The 19,848-nt window shown below is 52.2% G+C and overlaps 1 protein-coding gene across 3 annotated transcripts in view; it reads right to left on the bottom strand.

The window, feature by feature from the left end:
- MCUB (mitochondrial calcium uniporter dominant negative beta subunit) overlaps positions 1-17,182 on the bottom strand; it is a 109,130-nt gene extending 91,948 nt beyond the window's left edge. The window contains exons 1-2 of one of the 3 annotated variants that reach the window (XM_030564574.1): positions 17,140-17,182; positions 1,605-1,663 (exon numbers count right to left, since the gene is read on the bottom strand). In XM_030564574.1, coding sequence (XP_030420434.1) covers positions 1,605-1,663; positions 17,140-17,167 — 87 coding nt within the window. In that variant the 5' untranslated portion in view covers positions 17,168-17,182. Of the gene's footprint in view, positions 1-4; positions 120-351; positions 519-1,604; positions 1,664-17,139 lie in introns of those variants that run through there. The other 2 variants (XM_030564575.1, XM_030564578.1) reach the window with 2 other exon arrangements.
- Positions 17,183-19,848: the final 2,666 nt, after the last annotated feature.

The following is a 19,848-nucleotide window of genomic DNA, read 5'->3' as shown; positions in this document are numbered from 1 at the left end:
TCACAGCCCCATGTGTTGCGCTGTCCTCTCCCCGCCCGCAGCGCCCCACACAAACCGGAGCGCGCAGAGCCGGCGCTGAACTCCCTCCCCAAGCTCCGGCCCAGCCCGGGGCTGCATCTGGAGCTGGCGGCGGGGAACTTTCTGGTGTCCGCGCCGGGGGGTGCAGGGGATCACAGCCCCGCTCCCCCCAAAGTGCTGCTCCCGCGCGCCCTGCCCCGGCCCAGCAGCGCGGCGAGCGGCACGAAGAGCCGCGGGAGCCCGGCCGGCCGGAGGCGGCAGCGGGCAAGGGAGGGAGGCGCCGCCCGAGCGCTGAAGTTGCCCCATGTAAACTTTCCCCGCGCCGCGCCTCACCTGGGGAGCCGGCAGGGAGCGACCGCTCCTCGCGGCGGCGGCGGCGGCCAGGGGCTGCTGCCATCTCCCCCTGGCGCTCCGGAGCAGCTGCCCTGCCGGCGGCAGCATCCTCCGCCCGCCGCCCTAGGGCAGGCTCATGAGGCGCGGCGGCTGCACCCGGCAGCGTCCCGTAGCTCGGCCCCGCCGCTGAAACTCGGCGGCTCCGCCGGCTCCAGCCGCTGAAGGGGCGGTGAGTTAAAGGCGAGGGCGGTGCCTCCGGATCCCGGGTTTTCGTTCGGCCGACAAAAAGCAAGTTCCTGAGCGGCGGGAGGGGTGGGGCAAGGGGAGCGGCCGCGGGCGGCCCCCGGGATCGAGCCCCGGTGCAAAACTTTCCCTCCGCACAGGCAGCCTAAAGGGGGGGTCTCACAACATGTGTTTTGGTGGCCTCCGAGTGCGGTTACTAACTGGCTGGTGGCCGCACTGACAGCTTTTTCCTAAAATTCTTGATTAACTTTAGGAAAAATAAATAAAAATGTCCTTATCCACATCCCTGTCAGTTAGGTATGGACCTGGGGGGGTTGCAGAATCAATAACAAAAATAATGCTGTGAAAAGCAATATTTGCATTTTTATTAATATAACATTTTGCAGCAAGCCTCAGGACAAATTAAGCCCTGGAGTGGTGCTGGTTGGGGGGCAGGGGGAATCAACAGGGGCTAGGGGAGGTAGTGGGGACCAAGAGCGATGGGGGTGGGTAATGAGTCCTGTGACCAGAGCCAGGAGTCAGCAACTGTGTGGCTGGGGGTCAGTGCCAGCGGCCAGAGCCCCGGGGCAGGTACTATGCAGCCAGGGGCAGGAGCTGCACACCCAGGGGCCGTGACTCAGTGCCCAGGGCCAGCACCCACTGGAGCCCGGGTCAGCACCCAAGGCTGGGGTTGGGGGGGCCAGCACCTGGGGGTTGGAATCTGTGGCCAGGAGTTGGCACCACACGGTGAGAGCTAGAGATTGGAGCCTGCTGCCATGTGGCCAGGAGTTGGAGCCTGAAGCCCCGTGGGCCTGGCCGCAGGCTGAGGTTGCATGGCCGGAGCTGGGGGTCAGTACCTGAAAAAATCATGGCTGGAGCCGGGGTGTTGGTGCACAATACCCCATGGCTGGAGGCCTGGTCTGTGCAGCTCCAAAGTTCCACTACCTGAGCCCACTGCCCAATAACCCTAGGGTGGAAGCTTGAGCTAGGCCCCATTGGGACCCCCGCCCCCCTGTAGGTCGAGAACTCACTTTGCTCCTTGAGCATTGTGCCCCAACTGTCTCCAGACACAGTGCAGGGTGGCGCATCCCTGAGCAAGAGGAAGGGAGAGAGAGGGGCTGATACTGTTGCCGGCACAAAGTGCCCGAGGGTGGCAACGGTTGGGTCCGTTGCCCAGTGTGCTTCGCAATCAATTAAACACACCAGGGTGGAGAAGTAACCAAACTTTATTTGAGCTCAAATAAGACGCCAGGAGCCACGCAGGACTCAGATCAAGCGTGCAAAATAAACAGCTTACGTAACTATTTATACTGGAACCAAAACTGATACACATTATAACATGATCTGTCACTCACACAGTCCCCACCCAAGGCTAAGTCTGCCTACTAACAGTTCAGTTTCCTGCCCAAAGGTTAAATCTGCCCAGCAACTGAGAGAGTAGGAGTGGCCCCTCCCAACAAGGGCAACCTGAGGTCAAACATGGAGGAGTAAAACTCAAAATGGAGGAGCTGGTACACTATGGCTCAGAACAAGAGGACTTCATTGGCTCTCATGGCCTTCCATTATCCCGAATTACCTGGGTTATACCAAGTGCGTCCCCAACAATCCCTCCTTTGAGAATACTCAAAAAGCTCCTGCTTGAGTCTTCTCATAATATGATGACTGCGCTTGGTTTAAATCTGGGTCTGGGGAATGCTGAGGGTGGGCACCCATCAGCATAGGTGTGACAGAGGTTGTAGAACAAACCTTTCCCATGATAACCTTACAACAGGTAAGTAACAGTAGAACAAGTAAGCATAACACTACCCCTATTACCAAAAAGCAAATCAGTTCTGAACCTACTCCACCAAGGTGAGGTAACCAATTAAAGAGAGAGTCAAAAAGGGAAGGAGCTTGTTCTTGAGCCTTCCACGGACTAAAAGCTTGTTCGGCAGATAGTGTGTGCTTATTAATGTCTGCTGAGTTGTCTGGGACATAGGTACAACATTCATTCCCAATAAGGGCACAAACTCCACCTTAAGAGGCTAAGACATAGTCTAGAGCCTGTCGATTCTGCAGAGCTAAAAATCTAAGTTGGTAGAGTTCAGAGCTGAGGCTTTCTTCTATGGCCAAGGTCTCATTAGCAAACCGGGTTAAGAATACTGAGAGTCTGCGGTAGAGTTGGGCCATTCGTCCTACTCCATAGGATGGAAGGAGGATCATACCTAGCCTGTCTCCTTCTTTAATGGGCTCTGGGGTAGCTCGCAGAGATCTACGCTGTCTGGGACGACCAGGTGGAGGTTGGTCTGAGACACGAAGGGGAGGTGCAAGGAAACCTAGGTAGCAGCTTCCGTACCAGCGATGGGGTAGCCACTTATAGGCAGATCTACCGCAAATATAAAACGACCTCTCTGACCTGTAGCTGCCATACCATTTAGGCCAGCAAGGTCAGAGAGGGCAGTATAAAGTCAAAAATACTGAAGACCTTCACCAGTGTCATGACCTGAACTATCAAGAAGGGGAATGGAGACATTAGCTTTAGGAGACAGATAAAATTGACAGGTATTGTTACCAGCAAACCAGGTGTGATTTGCTGTTGCAGATTGCTGATAACAGAGGAGCCCTGAAGGAACAAAACGCAACCTAATAGGCTGTGGAAAATACCAAGCATTACCAAAAGGATACCAAGAAACATTACTTAAAGCATACTGTTGTTCTTGGGTGCAATTTTGGAATAGGATTGGCCATCCTGGGGCGATTCCAGGGATAGATACTCAAAAATGGGAGAGAGGTGAACCTGCTTCATAGATAGCAAGCCAGCGCTAACAAAAGTCAGACCAATTCTGTGGAATGGCTCTCCAGGGCAACCCTGCCGCATGATAAGGGATTTGAGAACATATCCAGCAGTTGGATAGATTAAACTCTCGGGCAAAGGAAACTTTTAGAGCCTCAAAGGTGTTGGTTGCTAAATCAGGAGTGTTAGGACCCCAGCCAGCATGCATCTGGGCTCTAATCAGGAAAACCATAACCAAAAGCATGAAAAATGCCCTACCAAGGGAAAAGAATACCAAAACATACTGAGGGTTGAACTCATGGCGTTTCCCTAAGGTGAAGGGTAGGGAACAAAATACTGTGGACTTAGAATTCAAAGTTACAACCAGTGAAATTAGTACAATTTACCACACTTCAGAGAGGTGCACTATCCTCTTTCCGACCTCTGTGTCGTTTAAACAGCAATCTAAGTCCAAGGTCAGTATTGTCCGAATTACCAGTAGACTGGACAGTCCACCGATCCAACGACGAGGAATCCTTCACTATCTTGAGCTGGGAGTGGTGTATCCAGTTCTTATGTCCCTCAACCTTAGCTGCCGTATGGGATATCAGCAGGACAGTATGTGGTCCCTTCTACCATTCTTGTAGGGGTTCGTCCTTCCAGGTGCGAACGAGGACCGAGTCGCCAGGCTGCAGGGAATGGACAGGCACGTCTAGCAGGAGGGGTTGCGAATCCTTAGTGAACCTGTGAAGAGAGAGAAGAACAGCAGACAATGAGCACATATACTGAGATAACATTTTATCCCCTTGTGACGTTATTGATATAAACTGGGACCATATAGAACATGGGTTACAACCTGTAGTGGCACAAGATCTTATGCAAAGGGGGTCATATAAGGTGTCTAAGACCAAGTTATGAGTTACTGATTATGATTAGGCTGTCTGTATGTCTGTATCATTTTGTAGTTGAAGTTATGAATATTGGCTGTATACTGTCTATATTTCAAACTTGTGCTGTGTTACTGGGAAAGATCCCAGACAAGTGGGTGTTAGCTCTGCTTAGCCTGCTTGATGGCCCATTAAGGACCATCAGCTACACAATTGACCCATTGAGAGGAGGCAGATATGCCTTGTGACTCAGCAAAGTATGCAGGGACTTGCCCATGTGACTCCAAACTCCATTTTGCTGTAATTTTCCACAGTAAGAACAAAGAAGTGTTCTTACACCTGGAAGTGCCTATATAAGGCTGATGCCTCATCTCCATCTTGTCTGCAATCCTGCTTCTTACCTCTGGAGGGACTTTGCTACAAACAGAAGCTCTGCACAAAGGACTGAATGACCCATCCCAGCTGGGGATGTTCTCCAGAGACTTGATTTGAACCTGCAGTTTGCTCCATCACTGCTACAAGCCTGAACTAAGAACTTTGCCATTACTGTATGTAACTGATTCCATTTAACCAATTCTAGCTCTCATCTCTATCTTTTTCCTTTTATGAATAAACCTTTAGATTTTAGATTCTAAAGGATTGGCAACAGCGTGATTTGTGGGTAAGATCTGATGTGCATATTGACCTGGGTCTGGGGCTTGGTCCTTTGGGATCGAGAGAACCTTTTTCTTTTACTGGGGCATTGGTTTTCATAACCATTCATCCCCAGGACGAGTGGCACTGGTGGTGATACTGGGAGACTGGAGTGTCTAAGGAAATTGCTTGTGTGACTTGTGGTTAGCCAGTGGGGTAAAACCAAAGTCCTTTTTGTCTGGCTGGTTTGGTTTGCCTTTGGGGAAAAACCCCAGCCTTGGGCTGTGACTGCCCTGTTTGAGCAATTGGTCCTGAATTGGCACTCTCAGTTGGGTCCCACCAGAACCACATTCAATAACGTCACACCCCTATCACCCACTCTCCTGCCAGTACTGGTATTCCATTCATTGGCCATGGTCGCCCAAACAAAATTTCAAAGGGACTTAACCCTAGCCAACCCCGAGGAAGAGCACGAAGACGGAGCAAAGAGAGAGGTAGTGCCTCAGTCCACTTTAAGCTGGCTTCTTGGCAGATTTTTGAAAGATGTCTCTTGAGAGTTTGGTTTGCTTGTTCCACAACTCCACTGGCTTGGGGTCGCCATGGGGTGTGGAGTTTCCAGGAGATGCAGAGGGCGGTAGCCACATGCTGGACAACTTGTGAAACAAAATGGGGCCCATTGTCTGATTCCATCCACTGGGGTAATCCAAAGCGAGGAATAATTTCCTTAACAAACTTGAGGGCTACCGTCTTGGCAGTACAGTTGCAACATGGAAATGCCTCTGGCCATCCCGAAAAATGGTCCACTAAGACAAGCAGGTACCGGAATCCTTGGGTACGGGGTAGTTCGGTAAAGTCTACTTGCCACACCAAGCCTGGACCTGGGGTGGGTGGCAAGGTGGCTGGTTATTCTTGACGTCCAGATCTAGGGTGGTTGTTCTGGCACACCAGACAATCTGCTTGTATTTGGGATGCCAAAGGTTGAAGTCCATTGGCTAGGAAATACTTTTCTGCTAACTGGACAAAAGCCTCTCTTCCTGCATGAGTGGATTGGTGCAAGGTTTTTAACACCTGCCAAAGGTCGAAGTCCATTGGCTAGGAAATACTTTTCTGCTAACTGGACTAAAGCCTCTCTTCCTGCATGAGTGGATTGGTGCAGGGTTTTTAACACCTGCCAGGTGAGAGCCTTTGGAAGGAGCACCTTGTTATTAGTGGTGTAAAACCATCCATCTTTCTGCTTCAAGTCCAGATTATTAGCTAACCTGTGTTCTTCCGGCGTATACTGAGGGGTTGGGAGGTCTTCTACTGCTGGGATGAGGGTTTGCATGGAGACTTCCATAGTTTGCAGCGGCTCTAAGGTGGCAGCTCATTTGGCTTCTCTATCTGCTCGAGTGTTCCCTTTTGCCACATCTTGGTCTTCCTTTTGATGAGCCTTGCAGTGTATTACAGCCACCTCTGAGGGAAGTTGTACTGCAGCCAAGGGTCGGAGAATCTGAGGGCCATATTTAACTTGGGAGCCCTGAGCTGTTAGCATCCCCCTCTGTTTCCACAATCCTGCATGAGCATGCAACACTCCAAAAGCATACTTGGAGTCAGTGAAAATATTGATTCGTTTTCCTTGTGACAGCTCGATTGCACGGGTCAGAGCTACCAATTCTGCAAGTTCGGCTGATGTTCCAGTGGGCAATGAATCTGCCTCCACGGTATCATGAAGGGTTGCAACCTTGTATCTTGCCCTCCTTTGTCCATTAACAACTGTGCTACTTCCATCTGTATACCGTTCACAATCCGCATTCTGGATCGGCTGGTCTTTAAGATCAGGACGGCTGGAATACTGAGCATCTATAGTTTCAAGACAATCATGTTCCTGTTCTTCTGTTCCAGGTAGGAGGGTGGCTGGGTTAAGGGAAGAGTAGATCTGTATGGTGACTTCAGGATTTTCCAGGAGCTTGGCTTGGTACCGAGCTACCCTAGCTTGAGTAAGCCAGAGGCCTCCTTTGGTATCTAAAAGGGCCTGCACCATGTGAGGAGTATATACCTGCACCATTCCCCCTAGAGTTAACTTCTCAGCCTTGTCGAGCACTATGGCTGTTGCTGATACTGCTTGTAGACATGCTGGCCATCCTTTTGCTACCTGGTCAAGTTGCTTAGAGAAATAAGCTACAGGATGCTTCCAGGTGCCAAATAGTTGGGTCAATACCCCTAAAGCTACTCCCTTTCGTTCATGTACATAAAGCTGAAAAGGCTTAAGGAGATCCGGTAGGCCCAGGGCCGGAGCCTCCATTAACTTTCTCTTTAAGACTTTGAATGCCTTGTCCTTCTCTGCAGACCAGTGGAAAGGATCTTGCTCTGTACCCTTAAGACCTTCATATAGTGGCTTAGCCCACAGTCCGAATTCTGGGATCCATATTCTACAAAAACCCGCCATACCAAGGAATGCTCTAAGATGCTTGTGGTTGGTCGGTGGAGGAATCTGACAGATGGCTTCTTTCCTCTCATTTGAGAGCTGCCTCTCCCCTTGTCTTATATGGAAACCTAGGTATCGAACCCCTGGGAGTGCTATTTGAGCTTTACTCTGAGCTACCCAGTACCCTCGGAATCCAACAAAATTTAGAAGGCTCACAGTAGCTTTGAGACACTGGGTTATTCCTATGGCAGCAATTAACAGATCATCTACATATTGTAGAAGGAGGATTTATTTATTACTCCACTCCTCTAGATCATTGACCAGGGCTTGGCCGAAAAGGGTGGGTGAATTTTTAAACCCTTTTGGCAAAACTGTCCAGCAAAACTGCTTCTTTACTCTGTTACTACCCTCCCACTCAAATGAAAAGATTTCTTGGGAGGAGGTGTCAACAGGAATGGTAAAAAAGGCATCTTTTTAAATCAAGGACCGAGAAATGGGTATATTGCATTCCTATAGAGGCCAACAAAGTATAGGGGTTAGGAACAAGAGGGTATAAAGTCTTGACACACTCATTGACTGCTCTTAAGTCCTGTACCAACCGATATGTACCATTGGGCTTCTTTACTGGCAGAATGGGAGTGTTCCAGGCTGACTGGCATTCTCTGAGTATACCGTACTTCAAAAACTTATCTATAATATCCTGTAGCCACCTTTTTGCTTCCCTATTAATCGGGTATTGCCGATTTCGCATGGGGCTTTTTCCTGGCAGGAGTTGGACAGTAACAGGACTTACATGGGTAGCCTTCCCTGGGATCCCCAATGCCCATACCGGTGGGTATACTTGATCTATCCATTGCCTCCACTCAGGGGCTTGCATAGCTGGAGGTTCAAGCTTAAGGATCATCATCCAAGCATTCTCAGGAGGCAGGGTGAGGGTTATTTCATTTGGGGTGAAATGCATAGTGGCTCCCAACCGGCAAAGCAAATCTCATCCCAGTAAAGGGGTTTGACAATCAGGGAGGTAGACCAATCGATGAGAAATAGTTCTATCTCCCAGGGCACATTCAGCAGGGGCATACACCGAGCACTTGGTTCCCTTCCCAGTGGCGCCTATTATGGTTAAGGAATTTTCAACAGGCAGCTTGGGTGGTTGGTTGACAGCTGTCCTCGCTGCTCCTGAGTCTACCAATAAGCCCATCTCCAGCTTTCCCACCCGCATTTTTACTCGGGGTTCCAGGGGTGGGGTAGTCCATCTCCTCTGACACCCCTAGTCCTTATCCTCCATTTCCATCAAGGGGATGGGTCTCCTGGTGGGACACTCGCTCTTCCAATGTCCCTCCTTGCGACATAAGGCACACTGGTTTCAGCCTAAGCGCCTCTCCTGTAGGCCTGGACGCCCTTGCCCACGGCCTCTCATACCTTGACCCCTTCTCCCTCCTTGTGGCCTTTCCTCAGTATTTGCCTGCACTGCTGCAACCATCAATTTGACCTGCCTTTTCGCCCTTTCTCCATCACTTAGAGTATATGCCTTATTTGCAATCTCCAAGATTTGAGCCACAGACATACCCATTAAATCCTCCTTTTTCTGCAGCTTTCTTTTAATGTCAGGGGCTGCACGGCTGGTGAAAATGCCTTTTATTATTGCTTCGGTAGCCTGGTCATCAGGATTTGCATTAGTATTTTGCCTGATGGTATCCTGAATACGCAGTAAAAAGGCAACCGGGCTCTCCTTTGGCTCCTGTAATACCTCATAAGGCTTGGCCCAATTGTTATGCCTAACCACAAAATGTTGGAGACCATATAGGAGTAATTCCTTATAAACAGTCAAACAAGTATAATCCAAGGGGCTATTACGGTTCCAATGAGGGTCTCCCCTAGGGACCGCTTCCTCAGGATTGGGGACATGTCGTGGATCCCTCTCATGCCTACGCTGTGCCTCCTCCCTAGCCTTTGACACCACCTGATTGCGTTCAACCTCCGATAACAAAGTTCTCAGTAGGCTATTACAGTCATCCCAATCCGGCTTATGACTAGCCAAACATCCTTCAAAGACCGAAATGAAACGACTATGGTTCGTAGAAAACTCCCCAGCTTGTGCTTTAAATGCAGCCAAGTCCACAGGGTTAAAGGGTACATGAGTGTAGAGTTGCATGGTAGTGGCTCATTGCCTCTCAGCTCCCTGTCGGGCAATCGCGGTCTCAGTAAAAGACGGTTACTCACCTTTGTAACTGTTGTTCTTCGAGATGTGTTGCTCACATCCATTCCAGTTAGGTGTGCGCGCCACGCGTGCACGTTCGTCGGAAACTTTTTTACCCTAGCAACTCCAGTGGGCCGGCAGGTCGCCCCCTGGAGTGGCGCCGCCATGGCGCCCAATATATATCCCTGCCGGCCCGCCCGCTCCTCAGTTCCTTCTTGCCGGCTACTCCGACAGTGGGGAAGGAGGGCGGGTGTGGAATGGATGTGAGCAACACATCTCGAAGAACAACAGTTACAAAGGTGAGTAACCGTCTTTTCTTCTTCGAGTGATTGCTCACATCCATTCCAGTTAGGTGACTCCCAAGCCATACCTAGGCGGTGGGGTCGGAGTGAGAAGTCGCGGCACGGAGCACTGAAGTTCCGAAGGCCGCATCCTCCCTCGACTGCTGGACCAGGGCGTAGTGGGAAGCAAAGGTGTGGACCGATGACCAGGTCGCTGCCCGACAGATTTCCTGGATGGGCACACAGGCGAGGAAAGCCAGCGACGACGCCTGCGCCCTGGTAGAATGCGCAGTCACACGGCCCGTAGGGACATGGGCCAAGTCATAACAGGTCCTGATACAGGACGTAACCCAAGAGGATACCCTCTGGGAGGAGATAGGAAGCCCTTTCATACGATCTGCTACCGCCACGAAAAGCTGGGGGGATTTTCGGAAGGGTTTGGTCCTCTCTATGTAGAACGCGAGGGCCCTACGGACATCCAGCGAGTGGAGCTGCTGCTCCCTGCCTGAGGAGTGAGGTTTTGGGAAAAAAACCGGAAGGAAAATCTCTTGGTTGACGTGGAAGGCTGAGACCACCTTGGGCAGAAAAGCAGGGTGTGGTCTCAGCTGCACCTTGTCTTTGTGGAAGACCGTATATGGGGGGTCTACCACAAGAGCTCGGAGTTCCGACACCCGTCTAGCTGAGGTGATAGCTACTAGAAAGGCAGTCTTCCAAGAGAGGTAGAGCAGGGAGCAAGTAGCTAACGGCTCAAAGGGGGGCCCCATGAGCCGGGACAACACCAGGTTAAGATCCCAGGTCGGAGCAGGGGGACGGACGTTAGGGAATAAACGTTCCAGCCCTTTAAGGAATCTCGACACCGTCGGGTGAGAAAAAACGGAGTGACCGTCCGCACCCGGGTGAAAGGTGGAGATAGCTGCTAGGTGGACTCGCAACGACGATAAGGCCAGACCTTGCCCTTTGAGGGACCAAACATAGTCTAAGATTTCGGTTACCGAAACTTCCATAGGGCGGAGATTTCTCTCTACGCACCAACAGGAGAAGCGTTTCCATTTCGCCGAATATGTGGCTCTTGTGGACGGTTTCCTGCTGCTCAAGAGCACCTCCCTCACAGGCGTGGAGCAGCGCAGCTCGGAACCAGTCAGCCACGCAGGAGCCACGCCGCTAGGTGCAGCGACTGCAGGTCTGGGTGACAGAGGGTCCCGTGGTCCTGGGTGATCAGGTCCGGATGAAGGGGCAGGGGAACTGGGTCGGCTACGGCCAAGTCCAGCAGCATGGTGTACCAGTGCTGCCTGGGCCATGCCGGGGCCACCATGATCACGAGAGCCCTGTCTCTGCGCACCTTCAGGAGGACCTTGTGGACCAGAGGGAACGGGGGAAACGCATAGTACAGGTGGGTCGACCATTGGATGAGGAAGGCATCCGCTATCGACCCCGGCTCCCTGCCCTGAAAGGAGCAGAACGCTTGGCACTTCCTGTTCCCCTTGGACGCGAAGAGGTCCACCCCACCTCCGGAAAATGGAGAGAGCGACGTCCGGGCGAAGGGACCACTCGTGTGACAGGAAGGATCTGCTCAATCGATCCGCCAGCGTGTTCCGTACTCCAGGGAGGAAAGAAGCCCTGAGGTGAATGGAGTGGGCTACGCAAAAGTCCCAGAGTCGTATCGCCTCGAGGCACAGGGAGGAGGACCTGGTGCCGCCCTGCTTGTTGATATAGTACATGGTTGTCGTGTTGTCCGTGAACACGGCGACACAACGACCCTGAAGCTGATGACAGAACGCTTGACAAGCAAGGCGGACCACTCTCAACTCCCACATGTTGATGTGTAGCCCCACCTCCTCCTGAGACCACAGGCCCTGTGTCCGCAGGGTCCCTAGGTGGGCCCCCCAGCCTAGATCTGAGGCATCCGTTGTCAGGGATACCGAGGGCTGAGAGGGGTGGAAGGGAAGACCCGCACATAATACGGACTGGTCTAGCCACCAGCCGAGAGAATCTAAGACCTTCTGGGGGATTGTGACTAACATGTCTAACGGTTGCCTTGCCGGCCTGTAATGACTGATAAGCCACAGCTGGAGAGGCCTCATGCGGAGCCGAGCGTAGTCGGTCACAAAGGTGCAAGCCGCCATGTGGCCTAACAGGGTTAGACATGTCCTCACTGACGTCAGTGGGGCTGACCGCAAACGTTGAACGATCGCCACCATGGTCTGGAACCGTTGCAGAGGCAGCGAGGCCCTGCCCACAGTGGCGTCCAGGACGGCCCCGATAAATTCCACCTTCTGAGTGGGCCTCAGGGTGGACTTGTCTGTGTTTATCAAGAGGCCCAGACTTGCAAACATGCCGGTGATCACGCGGACATGGCTGTTGACTTGTTGTTCCGACGTGCCCCGAATCAACCAGTCGTCCAGATAAGGGAACACGTGGACACGGTTGCGCCGAAGATGCGCCACGACAACTGCCATGCATTTTGTAAACACCCTCGGGGCCGTGGACAGGCCAAATGGGAGGACTGCAAATTGATAATGAAGAGCCCCCACAACGAAGCGGAGGAAACGTCTGTGGCGTGGCCAAATGGCAATGTGAAAATACGCGTCCTGCATGTCGAGGGCGGCGTACCAGTCTCCCGGATCCAGGGATGGAATAATGGTCCCCAGGGATACCATGCGGAACTTCAACTTCACGAGGTATTTGTTGAGCTCTCGCAGGTCGAGGATAGGCCTGAGGCCCCCCTTGGCCTTGGGGATCAGAAAGTAGCGGGAATAAAACCCCTTGCCTTTCTCGCTTTCCGGAACCGTCTCTATAGCTCCTTTGCTGAGGAGCGTCTGCACCTCCTGCCGAAGGAATTGCTCGTGAGAGGGGTCCCTGAAGAGGGACGAGGAAGGAGGGCGGGAAGGAGGAAATGAAACAAACTGCAGGCGGTATCCCGTCTGCACCATGTTTAAGACCCAGCGGTCCGATGTTATTTGGGACCACGCCGGGAGGAAAAATGAAAGGCGGTTGGAAAACGGGGGGGGAAGGATCCATAGGGGAAACTGTTACTGCGCCCTCGGGCGCACCTTAAAAATGAAGGCTTAGGTCCAGGCGGGGGTTTTGAGGAGCCTTGGTTCTGCCCCCCTTGGTTCCCCGAGTGCCTGCGCCTTCCGTTCCTGCCGCGGCGCCTGTAAAGGTCCTGCCGCTGGCGGAACTGGGAAAACGGCCTGCGTTGATGTTGTTGCTGCGACCTAAAGGGTCTACGCTGCGTCACGGGGCTGTGCATCCCGAGGGACCGCATAATGACCCGGTTGTCTTTCAGACTCTTGAGTCTGGGGTCTGTCTTGTCAGAGAACAAGCCCTGGCCTTCGAAAGGAAGGTCCTGTATAGTATGCTGGAGCTCCGGCGGAAGGCCGGAAACCTGCAGCCAGGAGATGCGACGCATCGTAACTCCTGACGCGAGGGTACGGGCAGCCGAGTCCGCAGCGTCCAAGGAGGCTTGCAAGGCCGTGCGTGCGACCTTCTTGCCTTCGTCCAAGATGGCCGCAAACTCTTGGCGAGCATCCTGTGGCAGCAGCTCCTTAAATTTGTCCACTGCCACCCAGGAATTAAAGGCATATCTGCTCAGCAGGGCCTGCTGGTTGGAGACCCTGAGCTGCAGCGCCCCAGCTGAATACACCTTACGGCCAAGGAGGTCCATCCGCCTGGCTTCTCTGGATTTGGGGGCTGGAGCCTCCTGGCCATGACGCTCCCTATCGTTCACTGATTGCACCACCAGTGAACCCGGAGTCGGGTGTACATGGAGATATTCGTATCCCCTAGAAGGGGCCATGTACTTCCTCTCGACGCCTTTCGCTGTCGGAGGGATGGAGGCCGGGGACTGCCAGATGGTGTTGGCGTTGGCCTGGATGGTCCGTATAAAGGGCAGGGCGACCCTGGTGGGAGCATCAGAAGAGAGGATGGTTACAATTGGATCCTCTATCTCCGAGACCTCCTCTGCCTGCAGACTCAGATTTTGAGCCAATCGCCTGAGGAGGTCTTGGTGCGCCCTGAGATCCAGCGGGGGGGACTGTTGGAGGAGGTACCCGCCACCGCCTCATCCGGGGAGGAGGATGAGGAGACCCCAGGCACGAGAGTGTCTAACTGAGGGTCTTCCTCAGGCCTCGCCTCTGCCTCAGGAGCCACAGCAGAGTCTTGCTGCTTGGACCCTTCCTCCCCTTCCGGGGAGGGAGGGGGGCGAGACAATGAGGCTTCAGGAGCCCTACGCTCCGCAGTCGCCGGCCTAGCAGGGAGCTGCTGGGGGCCCTGGGCCTGATGGTATGCCCAGGGTGTCCAGAATCCCCACTGTTGTGGGCCTTGGTCCTGCAGCGGCGGATCACCGAACAGCGCCGTCTGCCAGTCGGTGCCCAGCGCATACCCGCTGTCCGTCTGGGAGGATACGGACGGCTGTCTAGAGGGCCATGGAGGGGCCGACCCTGGATGGTAAGGGTCTGCGCGGGCCGGCACGGAGGATCGTCTCGGTGCCGGGGACCGGTGCCGGGAGTCATATCGGTGCCGGGATCGGGACCGGGACCGGGTTCTGTCGCGGTGCCGGGATCCTGATCGGTACCGGGCGCCGCTTCGGTGCCGGGACCTGCCACCGGCTCGGTGCCGGGAGGTCGACCGAGACCTGCCACCGGCTCGGTGCCGGGAGGTCGACCGAGACCGGGACCTGCCACCGGCTCGGTGCCGGGAGGTCGACCGGTGCGGCGAGTAGCGTCGGGACCTGCTCCTGGAATCGCGGTGCCGGTCTCGGCGACTGGAACCTGACCGCGATCGTCTCGATGTCGACAGGTGCCGCGAGTGCGACCGGTACCGCTGAGGGGAGCGGTGCCGGGACTGCGAGCGGCGGCGGGACCTGGAGCGCCCAAGACGTCGGGACCTGGATCGTGAACGAGATCTTCTGGGCGGTGCCGACATCATGGGCTTGCCTCTGGACACAACCCGCACCGGAGGTACCGGGGGTGGCAGCCGAGTGGGCTCAGTCAGGGCTATGAGGTCCCGAGCCGAGGCGAAGGTCTCCGGTGTGGATGGGACCATTATCTCAACCCCAGATCTCGTGGGGGAGCTCGGCGGTACCGGACTCGACGGACCCGCTGGGCCCGGAGTCGACGGTGCCGGCGGCGCCGCGGCCGATGTCGAGGCCGGGCGCTCTAGCCGGGTCTGCCTGGCCGGAGTATTGGACTTCGACGGCCTTGGTTCTGACTCCGGTGCCGGAGAGGGTCGGTGCCGGGGAGTCTTCTCTGTGCCGGTGCGATCCGGTGCCGGCGCTGAGATCACAGCCTGCGAAGCCGTCGGGTCAAGTGCCGCCTCCATGAGGAGAGTCCGGAGCCTTTGATCCCTCTCCTTCTTTGTCCTTGGCTTAAAAGCCTTACAGATGCGGCACTTGTCAGATCTGTGCGATTCCCCGAGGCACTTCAGGCACGCTTCGTGGGGATCGCTGGTAGGCATGGGCCTCTTGCAGGCCGCACACTGTTTGAAGCCCGGCGAAACAGGTATGAGCCTGGCGCCGGGTGCCGGGAAGGGCTAAGCCCCCGGCGAAGAACTACTTAACAACTATTTAACTTAACTATCTACTTAACCAACTAATTAACAACTATAATGGACTAGAGATGAACGATAGATAAACGATAGAGAACTAGGAGAGCTAGGGACGTGGAGGACAGCTATGCCGCGCTCCACAGTTCCAACGACCGACACGGCGGTAAGAAGGAACTGAGGAGCGGGCGGGCCGGCAGGGATATATATTGGGCGCCATGGCGGCGCCACTCCAGGGGGCGACCTGCCGGCCCACTGGAGTTGCTAGGGTAAAAAAGTTTCCGACGAACGTGCACGCGCGACGCGCACACCTAACTGGAATGGATGTGAGCAATCACTCGAAGAAGAATAAGGGGATACAGGCCCGTAGCCGCAGTAACCGACATATTCCTATCCCGCATCAACTCATAAGATGGTGGGGGTGCAGTAGCCGAAAAGGACACCGGTTCTGACATTACAGTTTTGAGGGGGTTCTCAGTAACCGCGGAAACCTCAGCCGATGATCCAGTTGGATCCAAATCATAATCATGCAATCAATTACAAACACGCAGTATATCCGACCTGCTTCTCAGCAACATAAACAACTGCACATACATATGTTCCATCCACTTGCCAGTTTTCTCACAAAATAAAAGCAACTGAAGGATTGTGTTATACTTAAGTGATCCTTCTGGTGGCCACCTCTCCTGATCCTCTAGCCGATATTGAGGCCAGTCAACTGTACAGTACCTTTTTAATTGCTGTTTCCTGAGTGGGTCTGACCCAAAAACCTTCCAATACCTTAGAATGCATTCTAGCAGCGTACACCATTCCTGCTGCCCCATACCATACCCTTGACCCATTATATGACGCTCTATCGTCTAATGGGAATTACAACGACTGGGCGTCCCCAGCCTTGGGCAACCACTCCAGATAGTCTAGGACACCAGAAGGTAAAAGAATCAGGAATTAACCAGACTGGTCTTACCTTGTCCAAGGGGGACCAGCTCTATCTCGCTGTACACCCCGCAATCTGGAGGGACTGGTTCTCTACTGACGTCTACCTTCCATAAGGGAACCAATCTACCATTACTCCCTCTCTACTTCTCCACTGTACGATCGCGTTGCACCGTTGTGTCCTCTGAGGTCGGTCTGACACGTCTCTGTCGAGGCCCCTGGTAAACTCACCGGTGCACGCTGGGCGTCAGCTGCGACCGCCGGCCGCCGGAGGAGTCCGGGCAAGGCACAATTTTGCCTCAAGCCCCACGTTGGGCGCCAAAAACTGTTGCTGGCGCAAAGTGCCGGAGGGTGGCAACGGTTGGGTCCGTTGCCCAGTGTGCTTCGCAACCAATTAAACACACCAGGGTGGAGAAGTAACCAAACTTTATTTGAGCTCAAATAAGACGCCTGGAGCCACGCAGGACTCAGATCAAGTGCACGAAACAAACAGCTTAGGTAACTATTTATACTGGAACCAAAACTGATACACATTACAACGGTATCTGTCACTCACACTGTCCCCACCCAAGGCTAAGTCTGCCTAGTAACAGTTCAGTTTCCCGCCCAAAGGTTAAATCTGCCCAGCAACTGAGGGAGTAGGAGTGGCCCCTCCCAACAAGGGCAACCTGAGGTCAAACATGGAGGAATAAAACTCAAAATGGAGGAGCTGGTACACTATGGCTCAGAACAAGAGGACTTCATTGGCTCTCATGGCCTTCCATTCTCCCAAATTACCTGGGTTATACCAAGTGCGTCCCCAACAATACTTCTCCTCCCCCCTCAGTCACCACCTAGGTCTATAGCCGCATTTAAGAAATGCTGAGAACTGGGGGAGCAGGCTGTAGGAGCCCTCGGGGCAGAGCCCAGCCCTGCCCTGCCCGCACCCAGCTCACCGGCCAGGGTCTGCACATTTCTCAGCATCCTCGTCGAGGCACAAGCTGTGCGTGCCTCAGGAGACCCCTTCCTGACTTTCAGAGCCCCTCTCCCCCTGCTATTGTCACCCTGCACAGTCCGCCTCGGTGTGGGGGGAAGAGAAGGGAGCACTGGCAAGGAGGAGGGGCTAAATGACATTGTTAGATTAACAGCAGGGCAATTTCTTTCGGGGTTTGTTTGAGGATGTAGTTCAGGAAAAGGTTGATATATGGCAGGTGTGGGCTCCAGTTGGGTGGATCTGCCACAATACATTTTCAGTAAATGAAGAGATCACCAGAAAGGAAGAAGTGGCACTTGAAAAGAGCAGCTATTCAGCTCCATCCAAACTAAAAATGAAAACAAGTCCTTATCACCCGGCCAACTGTTTTCTTAGGGTGAATGCTGACCTGGAAGCACTTGTGTAGAAAAGCATCACCACCTCATGCGGGCACATCCCCCCCTCCTTCTCTTGCAGCTATTGGCAGGATGTTAAAATCAACAGCCCATCAAATCTTTTAATTGGGCACTATGCAATGCCAGATTGCCACTGACTCGGCCACACAAAGATTCCATCCCAGAGATGGGAGCTGCTTTCTTTCTTTCTTTCCCACCCTTTCCCCGCTGTAGTGTGATTATTATGCCCAATAGTACGATTATGACCTAGGGAGTCGCTGACTGCCAACTGGCAGAGGGCACTCCCCACCATACACTCCCTCACATCAGGCCTGACGCACGCATAGCCCCACTGTTGTCATAATCTGCACTTAAGAGCTAAAAGGTGTGATGTAAGGTATCATATGCAAACTGGTAACATGCTGGTCATTAATATTGTCTGATATATGTACAGGCAGTGTATAAAGAATTATAGGTGTCTGCTCGAAATACATTCTTAAAAGGTGTTTTGAAAACAATGCATAATCCTAAACTGTCCTAGACAAAGGAATGCTAGCGTGCTTGTTTTCCTGTGTCTCCAATGTAAACTGAATTAGGTAATATTTCAGAGGACAATGAAAAGTATATCTCCATGGAAGGTAAACAAAGCCATCAAGATAAACAAGCAGAGTGAGAGGGAGAAAGACCACTTAGCCATCACAAATGGGGATGGAGCCTGCACGCCCAGGAAGCCTTCCTGGCACTTAAAACAGATACACTTTGGAAAATATAAGGTGAAATGGAAAGCCATTTTGGCATCTATCACTTAGGGGACAAAGGGGGAGCAGAACCCTATGAGCTCATGCAGAGTGGAACATCTTGACTTGAAAAAAAAGAGTAGCTGGAAATTACTATAGGTGAGAAACCTCCTTAGATAAAGATTGTAACCTGTCAAAGTTAAGTTTTAGGCGTTAGCAAGCATGTTTTGTTTTATTGTACTTGTAGCCATATCTACACAACAGGGGTGTTGTATATCCAGCAATTTTAAAGAACAGTAAAATGTTTGTGGAATAGGTTGTAACCTGCAGGAAAAAGAACATGCCTAAGACTAAAACTGTGTGTTGTATTTTGCACAATATTTGTGAAAGGAAGGAAGAAAGCCACTGTGAAAATCTTGGCCAATTTCTGTTATTGAGAGGCATCAGTAAAGTAGGCTTATCTTTGGCAGACAGCATGGTCTGCAACTGGCACAAAGTATGTTTGATAACACCAAGTCACCCTTCTGCTGTTTTTTTTCCTTTCTGTTCCTTAGGGGCAAACAGTTCAAGAGCTACATCTAACTTTGGGTTATTTCTCAAGGCAAGTCTTGAGGTTCTTAACCATTTGTCTCAACAAGGACAAGAACAACTTCTGTAAATGGCTTTTAGCAGTTTGCTTTGCTAGGATAGTTACCAGCTCCACCGGGAAAACACTCATGTTCAAATATTTTCTCCCTGCAAAGATATACTCAAAGGCATTGGGGTATCACTGTAGACAGCTCAGTGAAGACCCCTATTAGATATGCAGCTGTGGTCAACAAAGCAAACAAAATATTCATATGTTAGAATGCATAAGGAATAGACTGGCAAATAATACAGAGGTAACATCTTTATAGAAATCAGTGGCATGACCTTATCTGAAATCCTGTGTAAAATACTGGTATCCCATCTGAAAAAGGACATTGCAGAACTAGAGGAGGCTCAGAGAAGGTGATGAAAATGATCAAACGTATTGAAAACACATCTGAAGAGAAACTGAAAAATGTGGATGATCATCTTAGAAACGTGATGAAAAGAGGGAACATGATAAAAATATATCAAATAATGAACCGTCTAGAAAGGGTAGATTGGGAACTCCTGCCATTCCTGCATCATACAAAAGAAGAAGGGGGCATTCAATGAAATTGAAAACCAACAAAATCCAATTCTTTTGCACACAGCATACAACTATACTGTGGAACTCATTACCACAGGAAATCATTAAAATCAAGAATTTAGCAGGGTTCAGTAAGGGATTGGGCATTTATTTGGATAACCAGTATATCCAAAATTGTTATAATTAACAAACATTGTGGAAGGGCTATGAAAGCTCATGCTTCAGGGTTTAAGTGACTACTATACCTTTCTCTGAAGTATCTGGTACAGGCCACTGTCAGAGACAGATCACTGGGCTAGATGGACCTAGGGTTTAAATCCAGATTGGCAATTCATATGGTCCTGCAATACTATTGGGTGATCTGGGTGTGGTCTGAAAATGGAACCTGAAGAATCCATATTCAG

Source organism: Gopherus evgoodei, chromosome 5 (assembly GCF_007399415.2).
Source record: "Gopherus evgoodei ecotype Sinaloan lineage chromosome 5, rGopEvg1_v1.p, whole genome shotgun sequence".
In the NCBI taxonomy this organism is placed as follows: Eukaryota; Metazoa; Chordata; order Testudines; family Testudinidae; genus Gopherus; species Gopherus evgoodei.
The sequence above is the reverse complement of the archived record's forward strand: the minus strand, read 5'-3'. Positions and strand labels throughout refer to the sequence as shown.